Below are 24,525 nucleotides of genomic sequence, written 5' to 3' on the forward strand. Positions count from 1 at the left end.
GGTAGATCACGGCGTTTGCAATGCCAGGATTGAAGGTTCGATTCCTGTGAACACTCGTTTGAAGAATGTATGCATGCTAGACTAAGTCGATTTGGATGAAAGCATCTGCTTAATGATATACAGTGAGGAGAACAAGTATTTGATAACCTGCTAAATTGGCAGTGTTTCCTACTTACAAAGCATGTAGAGGTTTGTAAGTTTTATCATAGGTACACTTCAACTGTGAGAGACAGAATCTAAAACAAAAATCCAGAAAATCACATTGTATGATTTTTAAGTAATTACTTTGCATTTTATTGTATGACATAAGTATTTGATCACCTACCAACCAGTAAGAATTCCAGCTCTCACAGACCTGTTAGTTTTTCTTTAAGAAGCCCTCCTGTTCTCCACTCATTACCTGTATTAACTGCACCTTGTTTGAACTCGTTATCTGTATAAAAGACACCTGTCCACACACTCAATCAAACAGACTCCAACCTCTCCACAATGGCCAAGACCAGAGAGCTGTATAAGGACATTGGGGATCAAATTGTAGACCTGCACAAGGCTGGGATGGGCTACAGGACAATAGGCAAGCAGCTTGGTGAGAAGGCAACAACTGTTGGCGCAATTATTTGAAAATGGAAGAAGTTCAAGATGACAGTCAATCACCCTCGGTCTGGGGCTCCATGCAAGATCTCACCTCGTGGGGCATCAATGATCATGAGGAAGGTGAGGGATCAGCCCAGAACTACACGGCAGGACCTAGTCAATGACCTGAAGAGAGCTGGGACCACAGTCTCAAAGAAAACCATTAGTAACACACTACGCCGTCATGGATTAAAATCCTGCAGCGCACGCAAGGTCCCCCTGCTCAAGCCAGCGCATGTCCAGGCCCATCTGAAGTTTGCCAATGACCATCTGGATGATCCAGAGGAGGAATGGGAGAAGGTCATGTGGTCTGATGAGACAAAAAGAGCTTTTTGGTCTAAACTCCACTCGCCGTGTTTGGAGGAAGAAGAAGGATGAGTACAACCCCAAGAATACCATCCCAACTGTGAAGCATGGAGGTGGAAACATCATTCTTTGGGGATGCTTTTCTGCAAAGGGGACAGGACGACTGCACCGTATTGAGGGGAGGATGGATGGGGCCATGTATCGCGAGATCTTGGCCAACAACCTCCTTCCCTCAGTAAGAGCATTGAAGATGGGTCGTGGCTGGGTCTTCCAGCATGACAACGACCCGACACACACAGCCATGCCAACTGAGGAGTGGCTCCGTAAAAAGCATCTCAAGGTCCTGGAGTGGCCTAGCCAGTCTCCTGACCTGAACCCAATAGAAAATCTTAGGAGGGAGCTGAAAGTCCGTATTGCCCAGCGACAGCCCCGAAACCTGAAGGATCTGGAGAAGGTCTATATGGAGGAGTGGGCCAAAATCCCTGCTGCAGTGTGTGCAAACCTGGTCAAGAACTACAGGAAACGTATGATCTCTGTAATTGCAAACAAAGGTTTCTGTACCAAATATTAAGTTCTGCTTTTCTGATGTATCAAATACTTATGTCATGCAATAAAATGCAAATTAATTACTTACAAATCATACAATGTGATTTTCTGGACTTTTGTTTTAGATTCCGTCTCACAGTTGAAGTGTACCTATGATAAAAATTAGACATGCTTTGTAAGTAGGAAAACCTGCAAAATCGGCAGTGTATCAAATACGTGTTCTCCCCACTGTATATATAAAAATCATTTGCATGCATACTGTATCCATGCAACCAACACATGCTTATTCATCAACTTCCTCATTGTGTATTAGAATAATGACAGTACAATCACAGGGTGTCTAAAAATAAGCCACCAAAATGCTGCTTGGTGGGGGTCTGCAAGTTTACTTCCTTGTGTGTCAGTGACATTATTTCGACAGCCCCTTAGCCTTTCCCATCACTTTAACATAATCTACCACAAACTCAAACAGTTTAATAAGCCCAGTTGGGTTTATCTGTGTTGTTTCTGATAGTCAGTCACATTTTAATTGATCCATTTGTGGAATTTGCAAGTAAAATAACTATCAGTTTAATGGATAATGACCTCAACTATCCAGAATACCCCATCACCAGAAATTGTAACTATCCTTATTTCGATGTATTTATTTTGTTTAACTAGGCAAGTCAGTTAAGAACAACTTCTTATTTACAATGACGGCCTACCCCGGCCAAACTCTAACCTGGATGACGCTGGGCTAATTGTGCGCCGCCCTATCACGGCCGGTACAGTCTGGAATCAAACCAGGGTCTGTAGTGATGCCTCTAGCACTGAGATGCAGTGCCTTAGACCGCTGCGCCACTCGGCAGCCCCATAATACCCTTTTCTTACACCCCTGGACCAACCGCCAGCCACAAACTCGGAAACACAAGCATTGAGGAAATGATATGACACTTGGGCATTGGTTAGGTTTATTCGATTGGCGAGTCTACTCCCAGGATTAGTGCAAACACAAAATGTTCCCTTCTCAGATGTATGGAACCAGTATTTTCTCCATTTGCAGTTGTGGGCGCAATGGCAACTAGAGATTTGCAATAATAAGGCATCGTCCACAGATGAAGACAACTGACAATACTAACTCATATCCAAGGTCAAATGTCTTAATTTGAATATAATTTAATTTTGAATGTCTGAGTCTGGAGTCAGACACTTCAGTACTTTACAAATTGTCCAGACGTTACACTTCTGAAACTTTCCTATTGCCTATTATTCTGGATTTAGGCTCCAGTAATTTAGATGCCGCGTGTGAGTTCGGACCTCTTGGCAGTTGCTGGACCTGGGTTCGAGTCCCAGTCGGGGCTACCACGTCCACCAAATTCCCCCTTAACCCTCAACCTTCTGGCCCGAAGCCCAGCGCACCATCGACTGTGCAACAAAAGCATGCATTGTGAAAAGACAATAGCCTTGCAGGCTTACAACCACAGACAACGCACCAGATCCCCTTTAGGAGATAGCCCACTAGTCCTCCACACGGCTTACCTGCTGTTATCGTCCAGTAACATCCATAGCCTTTCGGCGTTAGTTTGTGCGAAAGCCCCTCAGGTCCAATGACACCAATCCCACTGCCATTCATTCACAAGAGAGAAGAGGGGGAGCGCAGATGAGCCACTAGTGCTGTGTAGGGCTCCAGAGAAACAACAGCTGTAGACTACCACCAGTCACAGTAGCCACAGTAGTAGTAGTAGTAGTAGTGGAGATCTAGTCCCTGTACACGCAGAGGGCTTGTGTCAAACAGGAAGTGAATGAGAGAGGTGCATGTAAGCACATTGAGGAAGGCAGAGTGTGGGTGTCTGTTGGCCTCCCTAAAGGAAGTAATTTGTCTCGTTTGTTTGTTTCCCTGCTATTTTCATGACTAAAAATGTGTTACATTGTTTTGAATGTTGGGCTTTGATCTTTCAATTTCTAGTTTTGACTGGCTGGGTCATTGATTTAATAGGATTGACCATATTTATTACTAATCCCAATAGCATTTTGCCCCGTCTTTGCAAAGGTAGGTTTCACATCTCTCTGCCCGATACGCTTGAGAGAAAACACACCTGAGAGTTTGTCCAAGTTCAAGTTGATTCACATGACAACTGAAATCTGAATTGTGTGATGAATAATAAAAGGATACTAATAGAAAAAAAACTACTTTTAGTTTTACACTGACTTTCTAAAAGGTTAATATCTACATAACAACGAGCCTATTTTGAAATGAAAAAATGGATCTGGGCTCATTGGAACAGCCACTGTTCCAGGTCCAATTCAGCAGTTCTGTCATTTTCTCTGCCAACTGTTTTCTTCTCACTCAGGGCAGCACTATTGGTCTCCCTACTTCCCCTGATGCCACTTTGACTGTGATTTGCATTTCATGTGTTACGGTAAATCCCTCCCCCTCCCCTCCCTCTCCCCCTCTCTGAGAGGGAACAGGACGCAATGCATTAGCTAAAAACAATGGCAGTAAATAAACAGTAACTTCATGAGGTTCACAATGAAGGGGAATGTGAGTAGTTCCTGTATTACTCTGGGCTTGGGATGGATTACTTTATTCCTATCACTTTTTTTTTTAATATATAGGCCCTACTCTGGAAGTCTGAAGTCTATGATTACTATAATAGCTCTAGAAAGGTCAAAGGTGAAAATGATATCATTTAAACTGACTTTAAATGTACATTTGAGTTATTGGGAGAAGAGGCTCAGTCTAATAATAAAGATGGTTCTCCACTTGCAGTTCAACCAGTGAAGGCCACTATTACACAGATGCCATCATGCCAATGAGATTGAATAGACCCCACAAAGTACAGTAGCCAGCCCAGTTAGCCAACCTACAACAACAGTGGTGAAATACTGCCACCTCCTGTTATGAAGTCATTAGACTACAGCAGTGGTGAGGACATGGACGTGGGTTATCACGAAACTTCCCTAGTTCTTTGACTACTGCACAGAATATCAAAACGGTGCCAGATTAATATTGGTCAATGTTGGATAAACAGCACTACATTGTCTCAACGTTTGGAACAAACGTACCAAGTTCCATTCTGTTCCCAAAAGATGGCGCTCTTTCCACAGCCTCGGGATATTAAACGTGCTACAGGTGCTTGACAAACAATGCAGAACATCAACTTCCCACTCCACAGCCATCTGAAGAGATAAATGGAATACGCAATAAAAAGAAATGCTGCTGACATCATTGTTCTGGCAACCTAGATATACGTTCCTGACAGCCACTCTAGCATAGGTGTTAGCAAATGTCCATTAACGCGTGCCAAACAAACCATTTTCCAGACGGGATCTTTGGTGGAGTCTCTTGCCCTTTTATTAGCAGCGAAGCAAATATAAAAACCCATACCATATGCGAAATCATCGTTCCAATGTATAAACGGTCAAATGTATGCTCTCCATACCTGTGCATTCCCACTTCCTGGTCAACTATGTGCCTACACACGTGACCCATGACCCAAGATATAGAGCCCCATAGAGATGTTATAATACCCATAAAACCTAGCAGTCAAACAGGGAAATGATTCCAATTGTTTTTCCATCACTCATTTTTCCCATAGGAAATTTTAGAAACACTTAAAATAAGGACTGTGTTTCGTGTAGGCTTACCCTGGCGTGACGTTTTGATAACCATGTAAATGTCTCTTGGACAAGGTAACTTTTATCAATATATAAGGCTCTATTTACTCTCAGATTTGAAAATATAATTTGCATCTAAGTAGACATCATGCAAGACTACAAATCGCTGGAAGCTCCGGCACGTGGCTGCAACCTGGTCTCAGAGAATTTGTATTATTCTGTATGTAAATCTAAGACACTCCATTTAGTATGGTATGTATTAATGTGTGAATGTCCATCACCCATTTCATATGATGTGTTACAATTTACAATGTGTACTATAGTTTACAAAGTTGCAAAATGTACAATATGTTATGAATTACAATTCATATTATATGTTTATGAATTTGCAAATGTATAATATGTTACGGAGTTGCAAAATGCACAATATGTTACATATTTGCAAAACGTATGATACAATATGTTACAAATTCTAGCTAGGTGGCTAACGTAAGCTAGCTTGCTAATGTTAGCCATTAGCAGCTAATTGGCATTTCATTTTTTGGGGGTAAATACAGGCGAATATATTGGTAAAAGTCACCTTGTCCTAGAGAGATTTACATGGTTACCTAAACGTCACACCAGGATAAGCCTACACAAAACACAGGCCTTATTTTAAGTGTTTCTAAAATCCCCTATGGGAAAAATTAATGGTGGAAAACCTAGAGTGTTGTTTGAACTGGTAAAAAACCAAGATTTGTGATTTATTGCCACCTGCAGTTGTGGAATGTTTGCTAACAAGTATAATTCATTGGCTGATCCCTCCCGATGACCAGGATGGAATAATGTGATCCTTCCTTAACCCATAGGAAGTCCCAACAAGCGGGTCGGGTCGTGGCAAACGGGTCGTGGAAAATATAGTATGATATGAATTCCAATTCATACAATACATGTATGTTACAAATTTGTTACTGGTTAAAATCCCTGACTGCATCTAAGTATACCGGAAATATGACATTATTTTCCAATGGTAAACGGCCTTGATGGGATATCTTCATTTATCCATCATCTTAGAGCCTAGTATAAGAAAATGAAGTAAATATATATATATATACAAAAACAATATTAGTAGGCCAAAATGGCTCCTAGGGTTATAACAGATTTATCAAGCTCTTGAACTCAATTTACAACAGAGAATTTGCTGATTTGAACACACTATTCTAGCAATAGAGCAGGCCTACACTGCAGGGCCTATTTGTAGTCCTTCCACACCGATCTCGACAAACCCTTTCTGTATGGACCTCACTTTGTGCACAGGGACATTGTCATGCTGAAAGAGGAAAGGGCCTTCCCCAAACTGTTGCCACAAAGGTGGAAGCACAGAATAGAATGTAATACATTCTAGAATGTAATCTAGAATGTAATTGTATGCTGTAGCCTTAAGATTTCCCTTTACTGGTACTAAGGGGCCTAGCCCGAACCATTATTCCTCCTCCACCAAACTTCACAGTTGGTACTATGCATTTGGGCAGGTAGCATTCTTCTGACATCTGCCTAACCCAGATTCGTCTGTCAGACTGTCAGATGGTGAAGCGTGATTCATCACTCCAGAGAACAAGTTTACACTGCTCCAGAGTCCAAGGGCGGCAAGCTTTACACCACTCCAGCCGACACTTGGCATTGCGCATGGTGATCTTAGGCTTGTGTGCAGCTGCTTGGCCCTGGAAACCCATTTCATGAAGCACCCAATGAACAGTTATTGTGCTGACGTTGCTTTCAGAGGCCGTATGGATCTTGGTAGTGAGTGTTACAACCCAGGAAAGATGATATTTTTTTAACGTGCTACACGTTTCAGCACTTGGCGGTCTCATTACGTGAGTTTGTGTGGCCTACCTCTTCGCGGCTGAGCCGTTGTTGCTCCTAGAGGTTTCCACTTCACAATAACTGAACTTACAGATGACAGGCCAGCTCTAGCAGGGCAGACATTTGAGGAACTGACTTGTTGACAAGGTTGCATCCTATGACAGTGCCACATTGAAAGTCACTGAGCTCTTTTGTAAGTCCATTCTACTGCCAATGTTTGACTATGGAGATTGCATGGCTGTGTACTCGATCGTATACACCTGGTACCAAGGGGTGTGGCTGAAATAGCCGAATTCATCATTTGAGGGCGTGTCCCCATACTTTTGTATATATAGTGTATTATAGGCGTAATCCCCAATGAAAAGGCTATGGAAGCATTACGAGAGATATAATATGCATAGTATTCACTGCATTTATTTTCTTCAACAATTGTGAAGTCAGAAATATCGAAAAAGTCATATTTTTATAGTGGTCTTGAGCAGTTTATAAAATATGCACAGAAGTCTTATCATATTATAGAATAGGAAGAACTTTTTCGTTATTTGCACTTGGTTTCCATGAAGGTTTGATTATTTAAACTTATGGAAAACTGATAGGCTTACCGAATGGGAAGAAAAAAACCATTAGGCATGCGTATAATATGCTTAATAACTCTTAACTGGCTCACAGTCTAAATTATGAAATACAAATGCACCATAATACCCCAGAAATAACAGTAATAATAGTAGTACTACTACTAATAATAATAAATAGATTAAAAAGCCTATATTTTAACCTAATAAAAGGCTAATGCGACAAAGTCAATATTCCTGATGAAATATAAGCTTCCATTTCGTTTAGCAATATAGAAACGGTTTTATATGGAAGCCTTGGATTATGTAATCTACGTGATATAATCTACGTGATAATCAGATAAACTTGATCAGTTTGTTGTTCCTTCGCGTAGCACTTAATTAGCCGTATCTATCTTGTTATCGATAAACTACCAGTGGATGTCGTTGTTCACTCTTTTTACGCGGGAGTGTCACTCCTCAAGATGACCTCAAACTCTGCAGACGCTCCAATCGTCCTTCACTTTCTCTACGGTCAGTGCGGCAGACAGAGATAGAGGGATAGAGGAAGGGAGTGAGTGAATGAGAAAAACGGGCACACAGGGAGTGAAACAGACAGAGCGAGAGTAGCGGCTCTTACATCTAGACGCGTGTAGATATTTTACTCCCGGAGATTCAAAATAAAACAAACAAGAACACAACAGATCGCGCTTGTGACAGGACAGGCACCCGACCGAAATATTTGAATGACTTTTCTGCCTAGCTGAATTATTATTCCGAGGAATAGTGTCATATGTGGAGATTTCTTAACCTCGTAAGCCCATTTATTTCACTTAATAGGTGCATTATGAAAGGCTAATGTTATAAGTACATTTCTTCTGACAGTGTGTTCATATTAATAACGGTTCAAATTTTATTTGATGTTTTTCATGTGATGGTAATCTATATGAAAATGTTATTCGATCTATGTGCATGGTAAATTCAAATATCTATTGAGGGGTTGCTTTTCTATTTTAAATCATAGCTTTACATCTGCCGTGCTCTTTTGGACATCTTGCAAAAGTGTCTTATTTATTATCTCTCTTTTCAGGGAACGGCTGGCGTTTTTCAGCGCACGAGACACTGAAGAACAAGGAATACAATGCTAAGGATTTTGGATACCGTGGTCACTGTCGTGACCATTTCCTTTGTGGTAGAGGGGGTGCTCGGTGGCTATGGGGTGAGCATGTTCGCCGCGCAAACATCTCCCCCGGACCCTTGCTACGACGAGAACGGTAACCCGAGGAGATGCATCCCCGATTTTGTGAACTCTGCTTTCGGAAAGGAAGTCCGCACTTCCAGCACCTGTGGTAAAACCCCGGGTAGGTACTGCTTGGTAACAGAGAAGGGCGATGAGAGAAATAGGAACTGCCATACTTGCGATGCCTCGGACCCCAAAAAGTATCACCCACCGACATATCTAACGGATCTCAACAACCCCCATAATCTCACATGTTGGCAATCAGAAAATTACATCCAATACCCCCAAAACGTCACCATAACACTGTCACTGGGCAAGAAATTCGAAGTCACCTACGTAAGCCTGCAGTTCTGCTCACCTCGACCCGAATCTATGGCTATCTTCAAGTCTATGGACTACGGCAAATCTTGGGTACCTTTCCAATACTATTCGGCCCAGTGCAGGAAAATGTACACCAAACCGAGCAAGGCCACCATTACCAAACAGAACGAACAAGAGGCGATATGCACGGACTCCCACACGGACATGCACCCTCTATCCGGCGGTCTCATTGCCTTCAGCACTCTGGATGGCAGACCGTCGGCGCACGACTTCGACAACTCGCCGGTGCTCCAGGACTGGGTCACCGCCACGGATATCAAGGTGACGTTCAGCCGATTGCACACTTTCGGTGATGAGAACGAGGATGACTCGGAGCTAGCCCGGGACTCTTATTTCTATGCGGTGTCCGATCTGCAAGTTGGCGGTAGATGCAAATGCAATGGCCACGCTTCGCGGTGCGTAAAAGACAGGGATGGAAACCTTGTTTGTGAGTGCAAACATAATACCGCGGGACCGGAGTGCGACAGGTGCAAGCCTTTCCATTATGATCGGCCGTGGCAACGCGCAACAGCCAGAGAAGCCAACGAATGTGTCGGTAAGTCAAAACATTATAATCTCCAAAAACCATCCAAATTATCTTTAAGCACTGCAGCAGTTTCCTTTCCACACAATGCCTGTATCACAAGCGAAAATACATTTGGCATAAATGTTATTATTGTTTGACTCTTGTTTGTACAGTCATAGGAGATTTGACTGTTTTTAAGTTTGGTAATGTTGGTATTGGTTGGTTGAGTTAATTGCTAAGGTAGGCACTGCGCATTTGTCAGTTCTGTTGAAAAACAAAAATTCAGATAGGCTTATTTTCTCTGGATGAAAGTTGTCGAAATACTACAAGAGTTATTTGTATTGTCAGGAATTAAAAATGGGATTATAGCACATCATATTACGCACCAACAAGTACACACAAGTTTTACAAAACCTGTGTAATTTAGGTTTCCAACTCCAAGGCTCGAGGAAAAATGGCCTATCCTTTGTTGTAGTTTATATAGTTCTGGAAAACAATTTAAAATCCTTATTAGTATTAAAATGTAATAATAATAATACATTTTTATTATTATTTTGTCTCTAAATTCATTTTTATAGTTTTAAGCATTTTATTAGGCTATGTCAATTTTAGTCTGATCAGCCCACGCTGTATTAATAAACCATGCCTTCATTAAAACATGATACTGATGTGATTTGAAAATGTAGGCTATCAAAAAGAAGGCTTGTAATGGTTGTTAAAGAGGTCTGAATTAAGGATAAACCAAAACCACTGTTCGGCACGGCACAAAATGCACTCTTTCAATGAAATGATGTCGCGCGTCCATGCACATAAAAAGTCACATCTCAATTTGAAAACCTAAAAGCCCATTACCGCCATAGCTCAAATGGAGGTTTCTAACAACCACCCACTTCAGAAAGACCGCCACATCACAATGTCTAATCATTCACCACGTTGAAATGTTTCTCATGGGGAAAACTGATGTACAGTTCCAACTTTATCGCTACAATAAAGCGACGCACTGTCATTTATTTCAAGCGCATTTAAACTGCACCACCACAGTAATTGAACAGACTTCTCTGCCCGTTTAATTATCGTTTGAATCAAAGTGAATTATAGGTCTAAATTACGTTAATTTATGTATCATAAAACTATTATTAAAACAAAAAAGTATATAAAAAAAAAATCATTATTTCATCCCGAAACTTTTATGATAATGGTTATTGTTGTTGTTATTATATCAAAAGAAATGGCCTTTTTTTAAATTTATTTTTTAAACATTACAATATGATTTTTTCTTAATTGGAAACAATCTGCTAAATGTTAATCCACCTATTAAGCCTAATACTCAAATACATGTGATATTATTAGGCAATCATTATTAATTACAACCATAACACGTTATCATTACTATTGTAATCATTCTAAATATTATTAATAGGCTACTTATTAGTATTCATATGAGTATTATGTGCTGGTCTTCAACGATATCATCGGACAGAGTTAATTCGTGTGAATGCTTTAGGCCTACAAGAAGAAAAGGAACCGGAATCCATATCTACTCCGATCTTCAATGAACCGGCCCATTTAGATTTATGCTTCCCCGTCTGCCCCCATGAAGACTAATAAAGCACATAGAGGAAGTTATCACATCGTGCCTTTCAACACACTGTTTCCAACAGCGAGGCTCAATCAGCTGCTATAGAGATGGAGACAATGCCGCAGCAGAATCAAAGATATGGTAGTTGCTTTTATTGCCAGACATGCCTAAGACCCACTTAAAGATAGTATGTATTCATGCTTAGATGAGGAGAGAGAGGGAGCGTGCATGAGAATATGAGTGCTACTGGTTTAGATAAAGGAGAATGAATTATTGGAAAATTGTAGTCTGATATTGACTTGACTGTTGATATTGTATACGATTTTATCATGATGAGTGTGGTTAAAAGTTGTGATTATGGGTTGTTGATGTGAGCGAAGGGAATTGATTCCTTGTGAAATATCTCACCCTTTATAAGCCAAGTAACTGCCCGATACATGCATGCTATCAAGGTTAAGATGAGAGGTAGGCCTAGTGAGGTGTGGTTCCCTGACCGTAGTACCTAAACGACTTCATCAACCGCATTGCTGCATAATGTATGTGTCAGTACTCTATATCAACTCTGAAAATGTGCAGTATTTCATTGGCATTGTATACCAAACATTTATAATAATAGTTCAAGACTTATTAGGGCATGCAATGTGAATACAAATAGGCCTGTGTGTCTCAAGAGACATTGTTGATGGAAAAGATGATGATGATGATGAAGGTGGATCAACCTTGATTTCTCATTTCTCACTCTAGATTGGATTTGCGATTTCATGGCACACATTAATTACCGCCCTACGAAATTGGGGAGAAAAAGGGGTAAAAAAAAAGAGACTCCTCGTTCAACCCCATATTGTTTGCATCATAGAGACCCAACAGTAAAGTGAACTGACTCAAACTCCAACTTTGTCTCGGTATTTCTATTTTTTTTATATATTATTTTTTTTTACCCCCTTTTTGTGGTATCCAATTGTAGCTACTATCTTGTCTCATCGCTACAACTCCCGTACGAGGCAAGAGACGAAGGTTGAAAGTCATGCGTCCTCCGATACACAACCCAACCAAGCCGCACTGCTTCTTAACACAGCGCGCATCCAACCCGGAAGCCAGCCGCAACAATGTGTTGGAGGAAACCTTGGTTAGCGTGCACTGCGCCCGACCCGCCACAGGAGTCGCTGGTGCGCGATGAGACAAGGATATCCCTACCGGCCAAGCCCTCCCTAACCCGGACGACGCTGGGCCAATTGTGCGTCGCCCCACGGACCTCCCGGTCGCGGCCGGTTGCGACAGAGCCTGGGCGCGAACCCAGAGTCTCTGGTGGCACAGCTGGCGCTGCAATACCTTAACCCCTGCGCCACCCGGGAGGCCCTCTGTATTTCTATTTCACTGTGGTTGGGGAAAGTGGGGCTATGTTGTTTGACAGTCATCCTTGGCACATGTTGACTGTTTTGACACATAAAAGGGTTTTGTTTGCTGTTTGTTTCCATTTCAGACTTGAGCCTTGTGGAAATATCTAAGCTTTTACTATGGTGACTGGCTACGAATACACTTTGGAGAAGGTCACCCCAGTCATGTATAAAACTGTGAGGTGTTACCTCAATTAAGAGAGCTCTGAATCTGATAATATACCACTCAAAATATGACCGCAGTCAGGCTACATTTCTAAGCCCTGCCGTCAAATCCAAGATTTATACTAGTTTGCCAACGATGAGAAACACAGAGTGACACTGACTAAATTAAGTTGATCAAATAGGTGAAACACAGTGACAAATGAATACAAATGAATAAGTGATTGTCAGTGGCGGTTTCTGTGAGGAGGAAAGGAAGGCTGTGCCTCCCTCCTTGGGTCGCCAGGGCTCCCATCCTGGAAAAGCAAACAGACTTGTTTAGACACAACCACTCCGCTATAGGAATGAAGAATGAATTGTTCCCCCCTATCCCCAGTATCCTTGACACTTTATTTTTTTACCGGAACAGCATGTGTGTGTGTGTGTGTCATGTGTGTGTGGTGTGTCTCGCATGGGGCCACAAAGGAGCATCACTCATTGTATCAATCATGTTGTCAACACACACACACACACCCTGTAGCAATACATTCCTCTGCGCTGTTTGTGCTGCGGGCCGCCTGCTCCGTCAGACAAGGCGTGCAGAGCGGGGTGCGGAGGGGTGCTGTGGTCGCACACCCTCTGCTAAAACAAACACCGCCTCAGGGAGAAGAATAGTCTGCCTGACACCTCTCTGGGTTTTTGAGAGGGTGAGGTGGAGTTGGGGTAGTAGTGTGTGGCATAGTGCTGTTGTCTGTTACCACCTGTAAAAGCAATTAGTCACAGGAGGTTGGTGGAACCTTAAATGTGGAGGACGGGCTTGTGTGAATGGCTGGAGCAGAATAAAGGGAATGGTATCAAATACATTGTTTCCATGTGTTTGATGCCATTCCATTAACTCCATTCCAGCCATTATTATGAGCCGTCCTCCCCTCAGCAGCCTCCACTGCAATCAGTAATTGTAGCATAAAGATATGGCTAGGACAGAACACTGTGTGTACTATAAGCTTCAGTAACAGAGAAGTGATGTCAGAACGAGATGTACTGTACTGTACGATAAGCTTTGCTATGAGCTGCTTGGTTGGATGTGCTGAAATATTGAACACTTCCAGCACTATTTGACAGTCAGTAAATTGAAAGACTGTCTCTGGATCCTCTGCAGTCATAACAGGTTCTCAGTTACAGAGTTTATCTAGTGTAGAATTTGAAAGTGATACGGAGTGGGGACAGTCAGAGTAAATGAGAAAGGAAGCGCCAGGTGGGGAAAGGAAACGTCATCAAGACCAGCATCTTTTTCTACGGTGTGTGAAACACAACATAGGGATAGGTACTTCTATTTTATTATAGAGATAATGATAGGCACTTGTTTTTGTCATGGTCCAAAGAGCCATTGGCTGAGAATAAGAAATGTGTACAGCCTATTAGTCTGTCAGGATCTCTCTCCAGATGATGATCGTTGTCCAAGTCCTTGAATCTTGCTACTTGCTGTCATTGACTGAACCTGGATATTGGTTATCATATATATATATATATACTGCTCAAAAAAAATAAAGGGAACACTTAAACAACACAATGTAACTCCAAGTCAATCACACTTCTGTGAAATCAAACTGTCCACTTAGGAAGCAACACTGATTGACAATAAATTTCACATGCTGTTGTGCAAATGGAATAGACAACAGGTGGAAATTATAGACAATTAGCAAGACACCCCCAATAAAGGAATGGTTCTGCAGGTGATAACCACAGACCACAGACCACTTCTCAGGTCCTATGCTTCCTGGCTGATGTTTTGGTCACTTTTGAATGGTGGCGGTGCTTTCACTCTAGTGGTAGCATGAGACGGAGTCTACAACCCACACAAGTGGCTCAGGTAGTGCAGCTCATCCAGGATGGCACATCAATGCGAGCTGTGGCAAGAAGGTTTGCTGTGTCTGTCAGCGTAGTGTCCAGAGCATGGAGGCGCTACCAGGAGACAGGCCAGTACATCAGGAGACGTGGAGGAGGCCGTAGGAGGGCAACAACCCAGCAGCAGGACCGCTACCTCCGCCTTTGTGCAAGGAGGAGCAGGAAGAGCACTGCCAGAGCCCTGCAAAATGACCTCCAGCAGGCCACAAATGTGCATGTGTCTGCTCAAACGGTCAGAAACAGACTCCATGAGGGTGGTATGAGGGCCCGACGTCCACAGGTGGGGGTTGTGCTTACAGCCCAACACCGTGCAGGACGTTTGGCATTTGCCAGAGAACACCAAGATTGGCAAATTCGCCACTGGCGCCCTGTGCTCTTCACAGATGAAAGCAGGTTCACACTGAGCACATGTGACAGACGTGACAGTCTGGAGACGCAGTGGAGAACGTTCTGCTGCCTGCAACATCCTCCAGCATGACCGGTTTGGCGGTGGGTCAGTCATGGTGTGGGGTGGCATTTCTTTAAGGGGCCGCACAGCCCTCCATGTGCTCGCCAGAGGTAGCCTGACTGCCATTAGGTACTGAGATGAGATCCCCAGACCCCTTGTGAGACCATATGCTGGTGCGGTTGGCCCTGGGTTCCTCCTAATGCAAGACAATGCTAGACCTCATGTGGCTGGAGTGTGTCAGCAGTTCCTGCAAGAGGAAGGCATTGATGCTATGGACTGGCCCGCCCGTTCCCCAGACCTGAATCCAATTAAGCACATCTGGGACATCATGTCTCGCTCCATCCACCACAGACTGTCCAGGAGTTGGCGGATGCTTTAGTCCAGGTCTGGGAGGAGATCCCTCAGGAGACCATCCGCCACCTCATCATGCCCAGCACCTCAGAGCATGCCCAGGCGTTGTAGGGAGGTCATACAGGCACGTGGAGGCCACACACACTACTGAGCCTCATTTTGACTTGTTTTAAGGACATTACATCAAATTTGGATCAGCCTGTAGTGTGGTTTTCCACTTTAATTTTGAGTGTGACTCCAAATCCGGAGCTCCATGGATTGATAAATTTGATTTCCATTGATTATGTTTGTGTGATTTTGTTGTCAGCACATTCAACTATGTAAAGAAAAAAGAATTTAATAAGAATATTTCATTCATTCAGATCTAGGATGTGTTATTTTAGTGTTCGCGTTATTTTTTTGAGCAGTGTATATATAAAGGCCTAGACATTCCACTACAAATAGCTTTGCATTTGTGGAGTGATTTGAATGCAGTTGGTCTTACAAAAACAAAACCCATTGAAACAGGTTGCAGGTCGCCTTCCCTCCTTGATGTGCACTTTGCTGATTAGTTCGTCTGAATCTTAGAGGACCTTCATGCACTTCCAGGTCCATTTGGGATATTGATTCTCACAGGCCACGCGGGAGACCGTCTTTGTAATCTAATGCATTTAGGAATGGAGGCATGGAGGAGGAAGAATCGTGGGTTCAATATCAATTCAGGTGTGACCAGTCTCGGCCTGACAGACATGGCTGGATGGATAGACTCTCTCATCACGACTGTCTCGTCATGTTGAATTCGGTCGGCGTCAGCAAGGATGCTCAACTACCTGTAAGTAAGCGCGCAAGTGTCTCAATTGAATCAACTAGATTCTCTTGCTTTAGAACTCTATCCACTCAGAGTGACACTACAGCATCTGAAGGAGAATGAAGGAGACGCCAATTCAGCTAATTGTGATGAGGAAGACAATCACTTTAGGAGGAAAGTCTTTCAGATACAGAAAATTAAATGCAATGCTGTTCCACTGCATTATCTGCCTGAGTTTGTCCTGTTTTATTAGCTTCAGGTTCCATAGCTTGAAAGTGTTGAAGGAAGGGGTCTTGAATAATTCAGAGAGATTAAGAAGAATGCTTGGAGGCATGCTCAATATGAGAGAGAGAGAGAGAGACTTTTTGGATGAAACAGGCTTTATCTTTTCTTGAGAACCACTTCACGGTAGTTTTTCTACTTGTTCATAGAGTGGGTGGAGAGGGCGGGGCAGAGGAGGGGGAGGGCCCTTCTCTCAGCTCTAGAACTTTGTTGGCGCATAGAAAGCATACAGTGCCTTGCGAAAGTATTCGGCCCCCTTGAACTTTGCGACCTTTTGCCACATTTCAGGCTTCAAACATAAAGATATAAAACTGTATTTTTTTGTGAAGAATCAACAACAAGTGGGACACAATCATGAAGTGGAACGACATTTATTGGATATTTCAAACTTTTTTAACAAATCAAAAACTGAAAAATTGGGCGTGCAAAATTATTCAGCTCCCTTAAGTTAATACTTTGTAGCGCCACCTTTTGCTGCGATTACAGCTGTAAGTCGCTTGGGGTATGTCTCTATCAGTTTTGCACATCGAGAGACTGAAATGTTTTCCCATTCCTCCTTGCAAAACAGCTCGAGCTCAGTGAGGTTGGATGGAGAGCATTTGTGAACAGCAGTTTTCAGTTCTTTCCACAGATTCTCGATTGGATTCAGGTCTGGACTTTGACTTGGCCATTCTAACACCTGGATATGTTTATTTTTGAACCATTCCATTGTAGATTTTGCTTTATGTTTTGGATCATTGTCTTGTTGGAAGACAAATCTCCGTCCCAGTCTCAGGTCTTTTGCAGACTCCATCAGGTTTTCTTCCAGAATTGTCCTGTAGTTGTCTCCATCCATCTTCCCATCAATTTTAACCATCTTCCCTGTCCCTGCTGAAGAAAAGCAGGCCCAAGCCATGATGCTGCCACCACCATGTTTGACAGTGGAGATGGTGTGTTCAGGGTGATGAGCTGTGTTGCTTTTACGCCAAACATAACGTTTTGCATTGTTGCCAAAACGTTTCATTTTGGTTTCATCTGACCAGAGCACCTTCTTCCACATGTTTGGTGTGTCTACCAGGTGGCTTGTGGCAAACTTTAAACAACACTTTTTATGGATATCTTTAAGAAATGGCTTTCTTGCCACTCTTCCATAAAGGCCAGATTTGTGCAATATACGACTGATTGTTGTCCTATGGACAGAGTCTCCCACCTCAGCTGTAGATCTCTGCAGTTCATCCAGAGTGATCATGGACCTCTTGGCTGCATCTCTGATCAGTCTTCTCCTTGTATGAGCTGAAAGTTGAGGGACGGCCAGGTCTTGGTAGATTTGCAGTGGTCTGATACTCCTTCCATTTCAATATTATCGCTTGCACAGTGCTCCTTGGGATGTTTAAAGCTTGGGAAATATTTTTGTATCCAAATCTGGCTTTAAACTTCTTCACAACAGTATCTCGGACCTGCCTGGTGTGTTCCTTGTTCTTCATGATGCTCTCTGCGCTTTTAACGGACCTCTGAGACTATCACAGTGCAGGTGCATTTATACGGAGACTTGATTGCACACAGGTGGATTGTATTTATCATCATTAGTCATTTAGGTCAACATTGGATCATTCAGAGATCCTCACTGAACTTCTGGAGAGAGTTTGCTGCAATGAAAGTAAAGGGGCTGAATAATTTTGCACGCCCAATTTTTCAGTTTTTGATTTGTTAAAAAAGTTTGAAATATCCAATAAATGTCGTTCCACTTCATGATTGTGTCCCACTTGTTGTTGATTCTTCACAAAAAAATACAGTTTTATATCTTTATGTTTGAAGCCTGAAATGTGGCAAAAGGTCGCAAAGTTCAAGGGGGCCGAATACTTTCGCAAGGCACTGTATCAGTGACTTGGTACAGACATCGCTTCAAGCCCGTCCAAATCTCAATGGATCCTGCTCACCCTCCCCCCCGTAGATAACTTCACTTATCCAGCCTCAAACCGCAACATCATCTGGCCGATTTGAGCAGATCTGCTGGTTTTCTCGCCTGATTACGTTAAATAAATACGCTCCCAGGTGTTATTTTCAATCAACAGTTTGATTGACATGGGGAAGATGACTTGTGGTGGTGGATTGACATTGAGATTTGGCTCCCCTTCGGATAATTGGGCTTAAATGCTCTAACCACTTGCTTAGAGGAAACAGTGTTTTGCTGAGATGTCTTTTTGATAGAATCTTCCCTAGTTCCTTTTGAAGGAAGAAAGATCAACATTGACATGATGATATGTCAGTAATTCAAACGTTCTCACCTGAAATAACTAATTCAAGTTTTTGGAAATGGAGAACGGGGGAACTACAATGAAGACAATCATTTTGAGGATGTCGGTTAGATTGTCAAAATGTAAGACTAGTATTTACATTCACATGGTCTCCTGCAGATTCAATAAAAAAACAAAGCAACTCTTCACAAGAAAGTATACTGTATAGTGTTGTCCTTTCACACCTTTCATTTCATGTAGGAGCCCCTACAACTGAACACAACAGCAATATTCATTAACAATGATACCATGATGAGGCATGATGACCGAGCTGTGGTTTGGTTAATGTTTGAGCTGCCACCAAGGATCGGCATTCTTTATGAACCGCCGTATCCTTCATCTTCAAAGGGCGACCGCCGTCCGCCAAACGCATTGACCATCCTGACACTCACTGCTGTACAACGCCTGGCAAACAAACGGAGTGAGAAACAGAGGTGCGAAAAGAGTGTCCGAGTAGTTTGCACTTTGCACCGTGGCGTATTCCCCCCCCCCCCCCCCCCCGAAGAATCGCTACACCAGTGCCGGTAGTTCAAAGGGGTGAATGGCCTCCCTCACGCAAAGAGGACCTCCTTCCTACAAAGTGTTATCACTGTTTTACGACTTGTTTTTTAAACCATTGCATAATGGTTTATTCAGAGTCTGGATTTGGACGCACTCTAAGGGCTTCTACTTTTGGTTAACTGTGCTCTATACAGCCTTGCAACTTGCTCAGCCCCTGTTTAAGTTTAGCATATGCGTGCACTCACATACGGGCATGCATGTCTGCAACGTCACACACACCCACAGAGCCAGTCCAACTCACAGATAACTGTGACCGTAACTTTGATTCTGGGCTCACTGAAACCAGCCACAGAAGCAGACAGCCAAAACAGTCAGCCAAAACAGACAGCCAAACAGACAACTGTAATTTGTAAAACCTCCTCCACAGTGAGAAGCCACATGTTAGGTTTCTGAGGAGGCCCAGACCTCCCTCCTGCGTCTGTACTGGCCAGGGGCCACCAAGGATTCTGTTGCATTGGTGGCAGAGACGGGAAAAGAGGGGTGGGCCAGGCCTGTTTCCAGCAGGGTGCCCGGGACCATCGCAGCGGGGCCACAGCAAATTCAACCTGATGGCTGGCAGGGCTGCAGTATGGGCCCATCTGTACCTCGATTAAACCTAGTAGTGTGTTACCATCCACTACTACTCTGAACCCTGCTGGGCGCCACACGTAGCTAGTGGGAGAATGTGTTGAAATATGACATTACTGGCTCTGTGCAAAATGCTGCTGCAGTGGTGGCCTGAGTTAATGTGTGTGCCAGTGAGAGAGCGAGAGAGAGAGGGGGGGGGACTAAATGAAGGGGGATCTTTTTGTTTAGTTTTTGAATTCTCCTGTAAAGGGGTTTGATATAGATTGCAAAGGGGATTGATATCAAATCAAGTCGTATTGGTCTCATGCACATATTTAGCATGTGTTTTTGCGGGTGTAGCAGAATGCTCGTGTTCCTAGCTCCAACAGTGCAGTAACATCTAACAATTCACAACAATACACACAAATCTAAAGTAAAAGAATGGAGTTAAGAAATATATGTTCATGTTAGAATGAGCAATGTTGGAGTGGGATTAACTAAAATACAGTAGAATAGAGTATATACATATGAAATGAGTAAAACAGTATGTAAACATTATTAAAGTGACCAGTGATTCCATGTCTATGTATATAGGGCAGCAGCCTCTAAGGTGCAGGGTTGAGTAACCGGGTGGTAGCCGGCTAGTGATGGCTATTTAACAGTCTGATGGCCTTGAGATAGCGCCTGTTTTTCAGTCTGTCTGCCCCAGCTTTGATGCACCTGTACTGACCTCGGCTTCTGGATGGTAGTGGGGTGAATAGGCCGTGGCTCGGGTGGTTGATGTCCTTGACGATCTTTTTGGCCGTCCTGTGACATTGGGTGCTGTAGGTGTCCTGGAGGGTAGGCAGTGTGTCCCCGGTGATGCATTGGGCAAACCGCACCACCCTCTGGAGAGCCCTGCGGTTGCGGGCAGTGCAGTTGCCGTACCAGGCGGTGATACAGCCCGACAGGATTCTCTCAATTGTGCATCTGTAAAATTTTGTGAGGATCTTAGGGGCCCAAGACAAATTTCTTCAGCCTCCTGAGGTTAAAGAGAAGCTGTTGCGCCTTCTTCATCACACTGTCTGTGTGGGTGGACCATTTCAGATCGTCGGTGATGTGTATGTCGAGGAACTTGAAGATTTTCACCTTCTCCACTGCGGTCCCGATGATGTGTATAGGGATGTGCTCTCTCTGCTGTTTCCTGAAGTCCACGTTCATCTCCTTCATTATGATGACGTTGAGGGAGAGGTCATTTTTCTGGCACTACTCCTCCAGGGCCCTCACCTCCTCCCTGTAGGCTCTCGTCATTTTTGGTAATCAGGCCTACAACTGTTATGTCGTCTGCAAACTTGATGATTAAGTTGGAGGCACGCATGGCCACACAGTCATGGGTGAACAGGGAGTACAGGAGGGGGCTGAGCACGCACCCTTTTGTTGCCCCTGTGTTGATGATCAGTGAAGTGGAGGTGTTGTTTCCTACCTTCCCCACCTGGGGGTGGCCTGTCAGGAATTCCAAGACGCAGTTGCACAGGGCGGGGTTCAGACCCAGGGCCCCGGCTTAATGATGAGCTTGGAGGGTACTAGGGTGTTGAAGGCTGAGCCGTAGTCAATGAACAGCATTCTTGCATAGGTTTTCCTCTTGTCCAGATGGGATAGGGCAGTGTGCAGTGCGATGGCAATTGCATCATCTGTGGATCTATTGGGGCGGTATGCAAATAGAAGTGGGTCTAGTGTGTCAGATAAGGTGGAGGTGATATGATCCTTAACTAGCCTTTCAAAGCACTTCATGATGACAGAAGTGAGTGCTACAAGGGGATAGACATTTAGTTCAGTTACCTCTGCCTTCTTGGGTACAGGAACAATGGTGGCCATCTTGAAGCAAGTGGGAACAGCAGACTGGGATAGAGCGAGATTGAATATGTCCGTAAACACTCCAGCCAGCTGGTCTGTGCATGCCCTGAGGACGTGGCTAGTGATGCCATCTGGTCCAGCAGCCTTGTGAGGGTTAACACGTTTAAATGTCTTACCCACATCGGCCACGGAGAACGAGAGCCCACAGTCCTTGGGAGTGGGCCGTAGCATTGGCACTGTGTTATCCTCAACGCGGGCGAAGAAGGTGTTTACCTTGTCCGGGAGCAAGATGTCATTGTCCGCAACGTGGCTGCTTTTCTCTTTGTAATCCGTGATTTTCTGTAGACCCTTCCACATACGTCTCGTGTCTGAGCCGTTGAATTGCGACTCAACTATGTCTCTGTACTGACGTTTTGCCTGTTTGATTGCCTTACGTAGGGAATAACTACACTGTTTGTATTCAACCATATTCCCAGTCACCTTGCCATGGTTAAATGTGAGGGTTTGCGCTTTCAGTTTTGAAACAAATTCTGCAATCTATCCACAGTTTCTGATTTGGGTAGGTTTTAATAATCACGGTGGGAACAACATCCGCTATACACTTCCTGATGAACTCAGTCACCGTGTCAGTGTATACGTCAATGTTATTCTCAGAGGCTACCCGGAACATGTCTATGTCTGCATGATCAAAACCATCTTGAAGCATGGATTCCGATTGGTCAGACCAGCGTTGAATAGCCTTAGCACGGGTACTTCCTGTTTGAGGGAAGGGATGAGCAAAATGGAGTCAAGTTCTGATTTGCCGAAGGGAGGGCGGGGGAGGGCCTTGAAGGCATCTGGAAGTTGGAGTAGCAGTGGTCGAGTGTTTCAGCAGCGCGAGTACTACAGTCAATGTGCTGATAGAACTTTGGTAGCATTTTCCTCAAATGATATAGATTGCAAAGGGGGTTGCTACAGATTGTAAAGGGGGTGGATACAGATTGCAAAGGGGGTGGATACAGATTGCAAAGGGGGTGGATACAGATTGCAAAGGGAGTGGATACAGATTGCAAAGGGAGTGGATACAGATTGCAAAGGGAGTGGATACAGATTGCAAAGGGGGTGGATACAGATTGCAAAGGGGGTGGATACAGATTGCAAAGGGGGTGGATACAGATTGCAAAGGGGGTGGATACTGATTGCAAAGGGGGTGGATACAGATTGCAAAGGGAGTGGATACAGATTGCAAAGGGGGTTGATACAGATTGCAAAGGGGGTTGATACAGATTGCAAAGGGTGTTGATACAGATTGCGATACAGATTGCAAAGGGGGTTGATACAGATTGCTTTGAGTTTGAGGCATCTCTTTTGATCATCGTAGTCTTTTAATTCTGTGGTCTGTGACAGTGTCAGTCCCAGATGAGTTACAGTAATCCACTAAATCAGTTTGACAATTATCTCATAACTTTCCACTAGGACAGTGTTCCTCACAGAAAGATGCTGTGAGAGACAGCACGTTGTTGTTTTTTAGCATGTAAGGGATTCCGTACAGTAGCTAACTGTACCGCGTCAGTCACTTTGACAATAAGATCATAATGGCATTTTACATTGGTACCAAAGACAGACACATTGAAACTTAATGGTTTCTTGGACCTTTAGAGGATCCATACTTCACTGTATTGTAAGGGCCACATTTACAGCTGTCCAGGACGGTCATACTGTAGGACCTTGAATGCATGGACTGTACATACAAAAATAAATACATAGTAAAAATATCCCCAAAGACAGGGACCCCCCCTGGGCCATCTTCCCCCAGCAAGGTCAACACACGAGCAGGTCAATCTGTGCTAGTCAGAGCCCCCTGTGTTGGATCTCTCCGTCTCTTTCTCGCTTTCTTTGACAACAAGATGAGGAACTATCGTTTTTTGACGATTCACACAGAGACAATTCTGGTTAACTTCCCAAAGACTGCGCTCATATGAACTGCAGTGACTCTACTCACAAAACCTAGTGAAATTTAGACATATTAAGAATGATATTCTATTGTTATCTTGACAAACTGAAAATCTTGAAGTCTATTTTGGCCTTTGAGCAGGATGATGTAAAGTGAAAGGGCTGTTTTAAGATGCAATTTCGCTTTGACGGAATTCCAGCTTTACCCAGATAACAGATTTTGGAAGCGTATTTCAAATGGTAACACCTTATATATGGAGGAGAATGTCAAATGAGGAGAATAGATGCCGGGGCTGGTAACACAGAAAACAGTCATTTGAGCGGGAGGGTGTGTGTGTTTGTGCGTGAAAACACAATTTTAAACATGTACATGATACTGCAACAACATTTTCCCCCTCGAGGACAATAAAGTCAGTAAATTAAAGAGGGAGAGAATCTCTACATCACGTACTATGATTACAGTATGGGAAATCTATACCATCTCCTGTGGAAACACATTGTTGCTACAATACATTCCGTGACCTTCGGCAACGCTCACGCCATAACACTGAGGGCTTGTGGGACGTGTTTGATTGACAGAATAGCAAAAATGCATTCAGTTAAAGCTTTTTGTGGAATTTCAGGCTTCCTCTGGCTTTTGTTTTGTTTTGCGAGTTAGGGTTAAATGCATAATGCAACCCAGATACCACCGATGGTGTGTGTGTAGCTTGCTTGAGTACACGTTTCTGCTTTTACTCTCCTAGAGACTGAACCTTGAACCTGTTTAGAGAGGTGGTTTGGTGGGAAGCCATATCGTTGTGTGGAAGGAGAATATTGCATTACCACCTTGGCTCTGTGTTTGCTTCCACTCATCGGTAGTAAGTTCGTCCACTGTCACTGGTTTATCGCATGG

The 24,525-nt window shown here is 43.5% G+C and overlaps 2 protein-coding genes across 4 annotated transcripts in view; one reads left to right on the forward strand and one right to left on the reverse strand.

Annotated features, from left to right (window-relative positions):
• The window catches only part of LOC139424548 (phosphoinositide 3-kinase regulatory subunit 5-like), a 30,516-nt gene extending 25,877 nt beyond the window's left edge, over window positions 1–4,639 (reverse strand). The window contains exons 1-2 of one of the 2 annotated variants that reach the window (XM_071176501.1): window positions 4,531–4,639; window positions 3,004–3,086 (exon numbers count right to left, since the gene is read on the reverse strand). The gene's annotated coding sequence lies outside the window, so the exon portion shown is untranslated. Of the gene's footprint in view, window positions 1–3,003; window positions 3,254–4,530 lie in introns of those variants that run through there. The other variant, XM_071176500.1, reaches the window with a different exon arrangement.
• Window positions 4,640–7,975: 3,336 nt separating this feature from the next.
• Window positions 7,976–24,525, forward strand: part of LOC139424550 (netrin-1-like) — a 92,355-nt gene continuing 75,805 nt past the window's right edge. Inside the window, exons 1-2 of one of the 2 annotated variants that reach the window (XM_071176505.1) lie at window positions 7,976–8,289; window positions 8,566–9,631. In XM_071176505.1, coding sequence (XP_071032606.1) covers window positions 8,617–9,631 — 1,015 coding nt within the window. In that variant the 5' untranslated portion in view covers window positions 7,976–8,289; window positions 8,566–8,616. The remainder of the gene's footprint in view (window positions 8,290–8,565; window positions 9,632–24,525) is intronic. The other variant, XM_071176506.1, reaches the window with a different exon arrangement.

The sequence above is a fragment of the Oncorhynchus clarkii genome, chromosome 13, assembly GCF_045791955.1.
Source record: "Oncorhynchus clarkii lewisi isolate Uvic-CL-2024 chromosome 13, UVic_Ocla_1.0, whole genome shotgun sequence".
NCBI classification, from domain to species: Eukaryota; Metazoa; Chordata; class Actinopteri; order Salmoniformes; family Salmonidae; genus Oncorhynchus; species Oncorhynchus clarkii.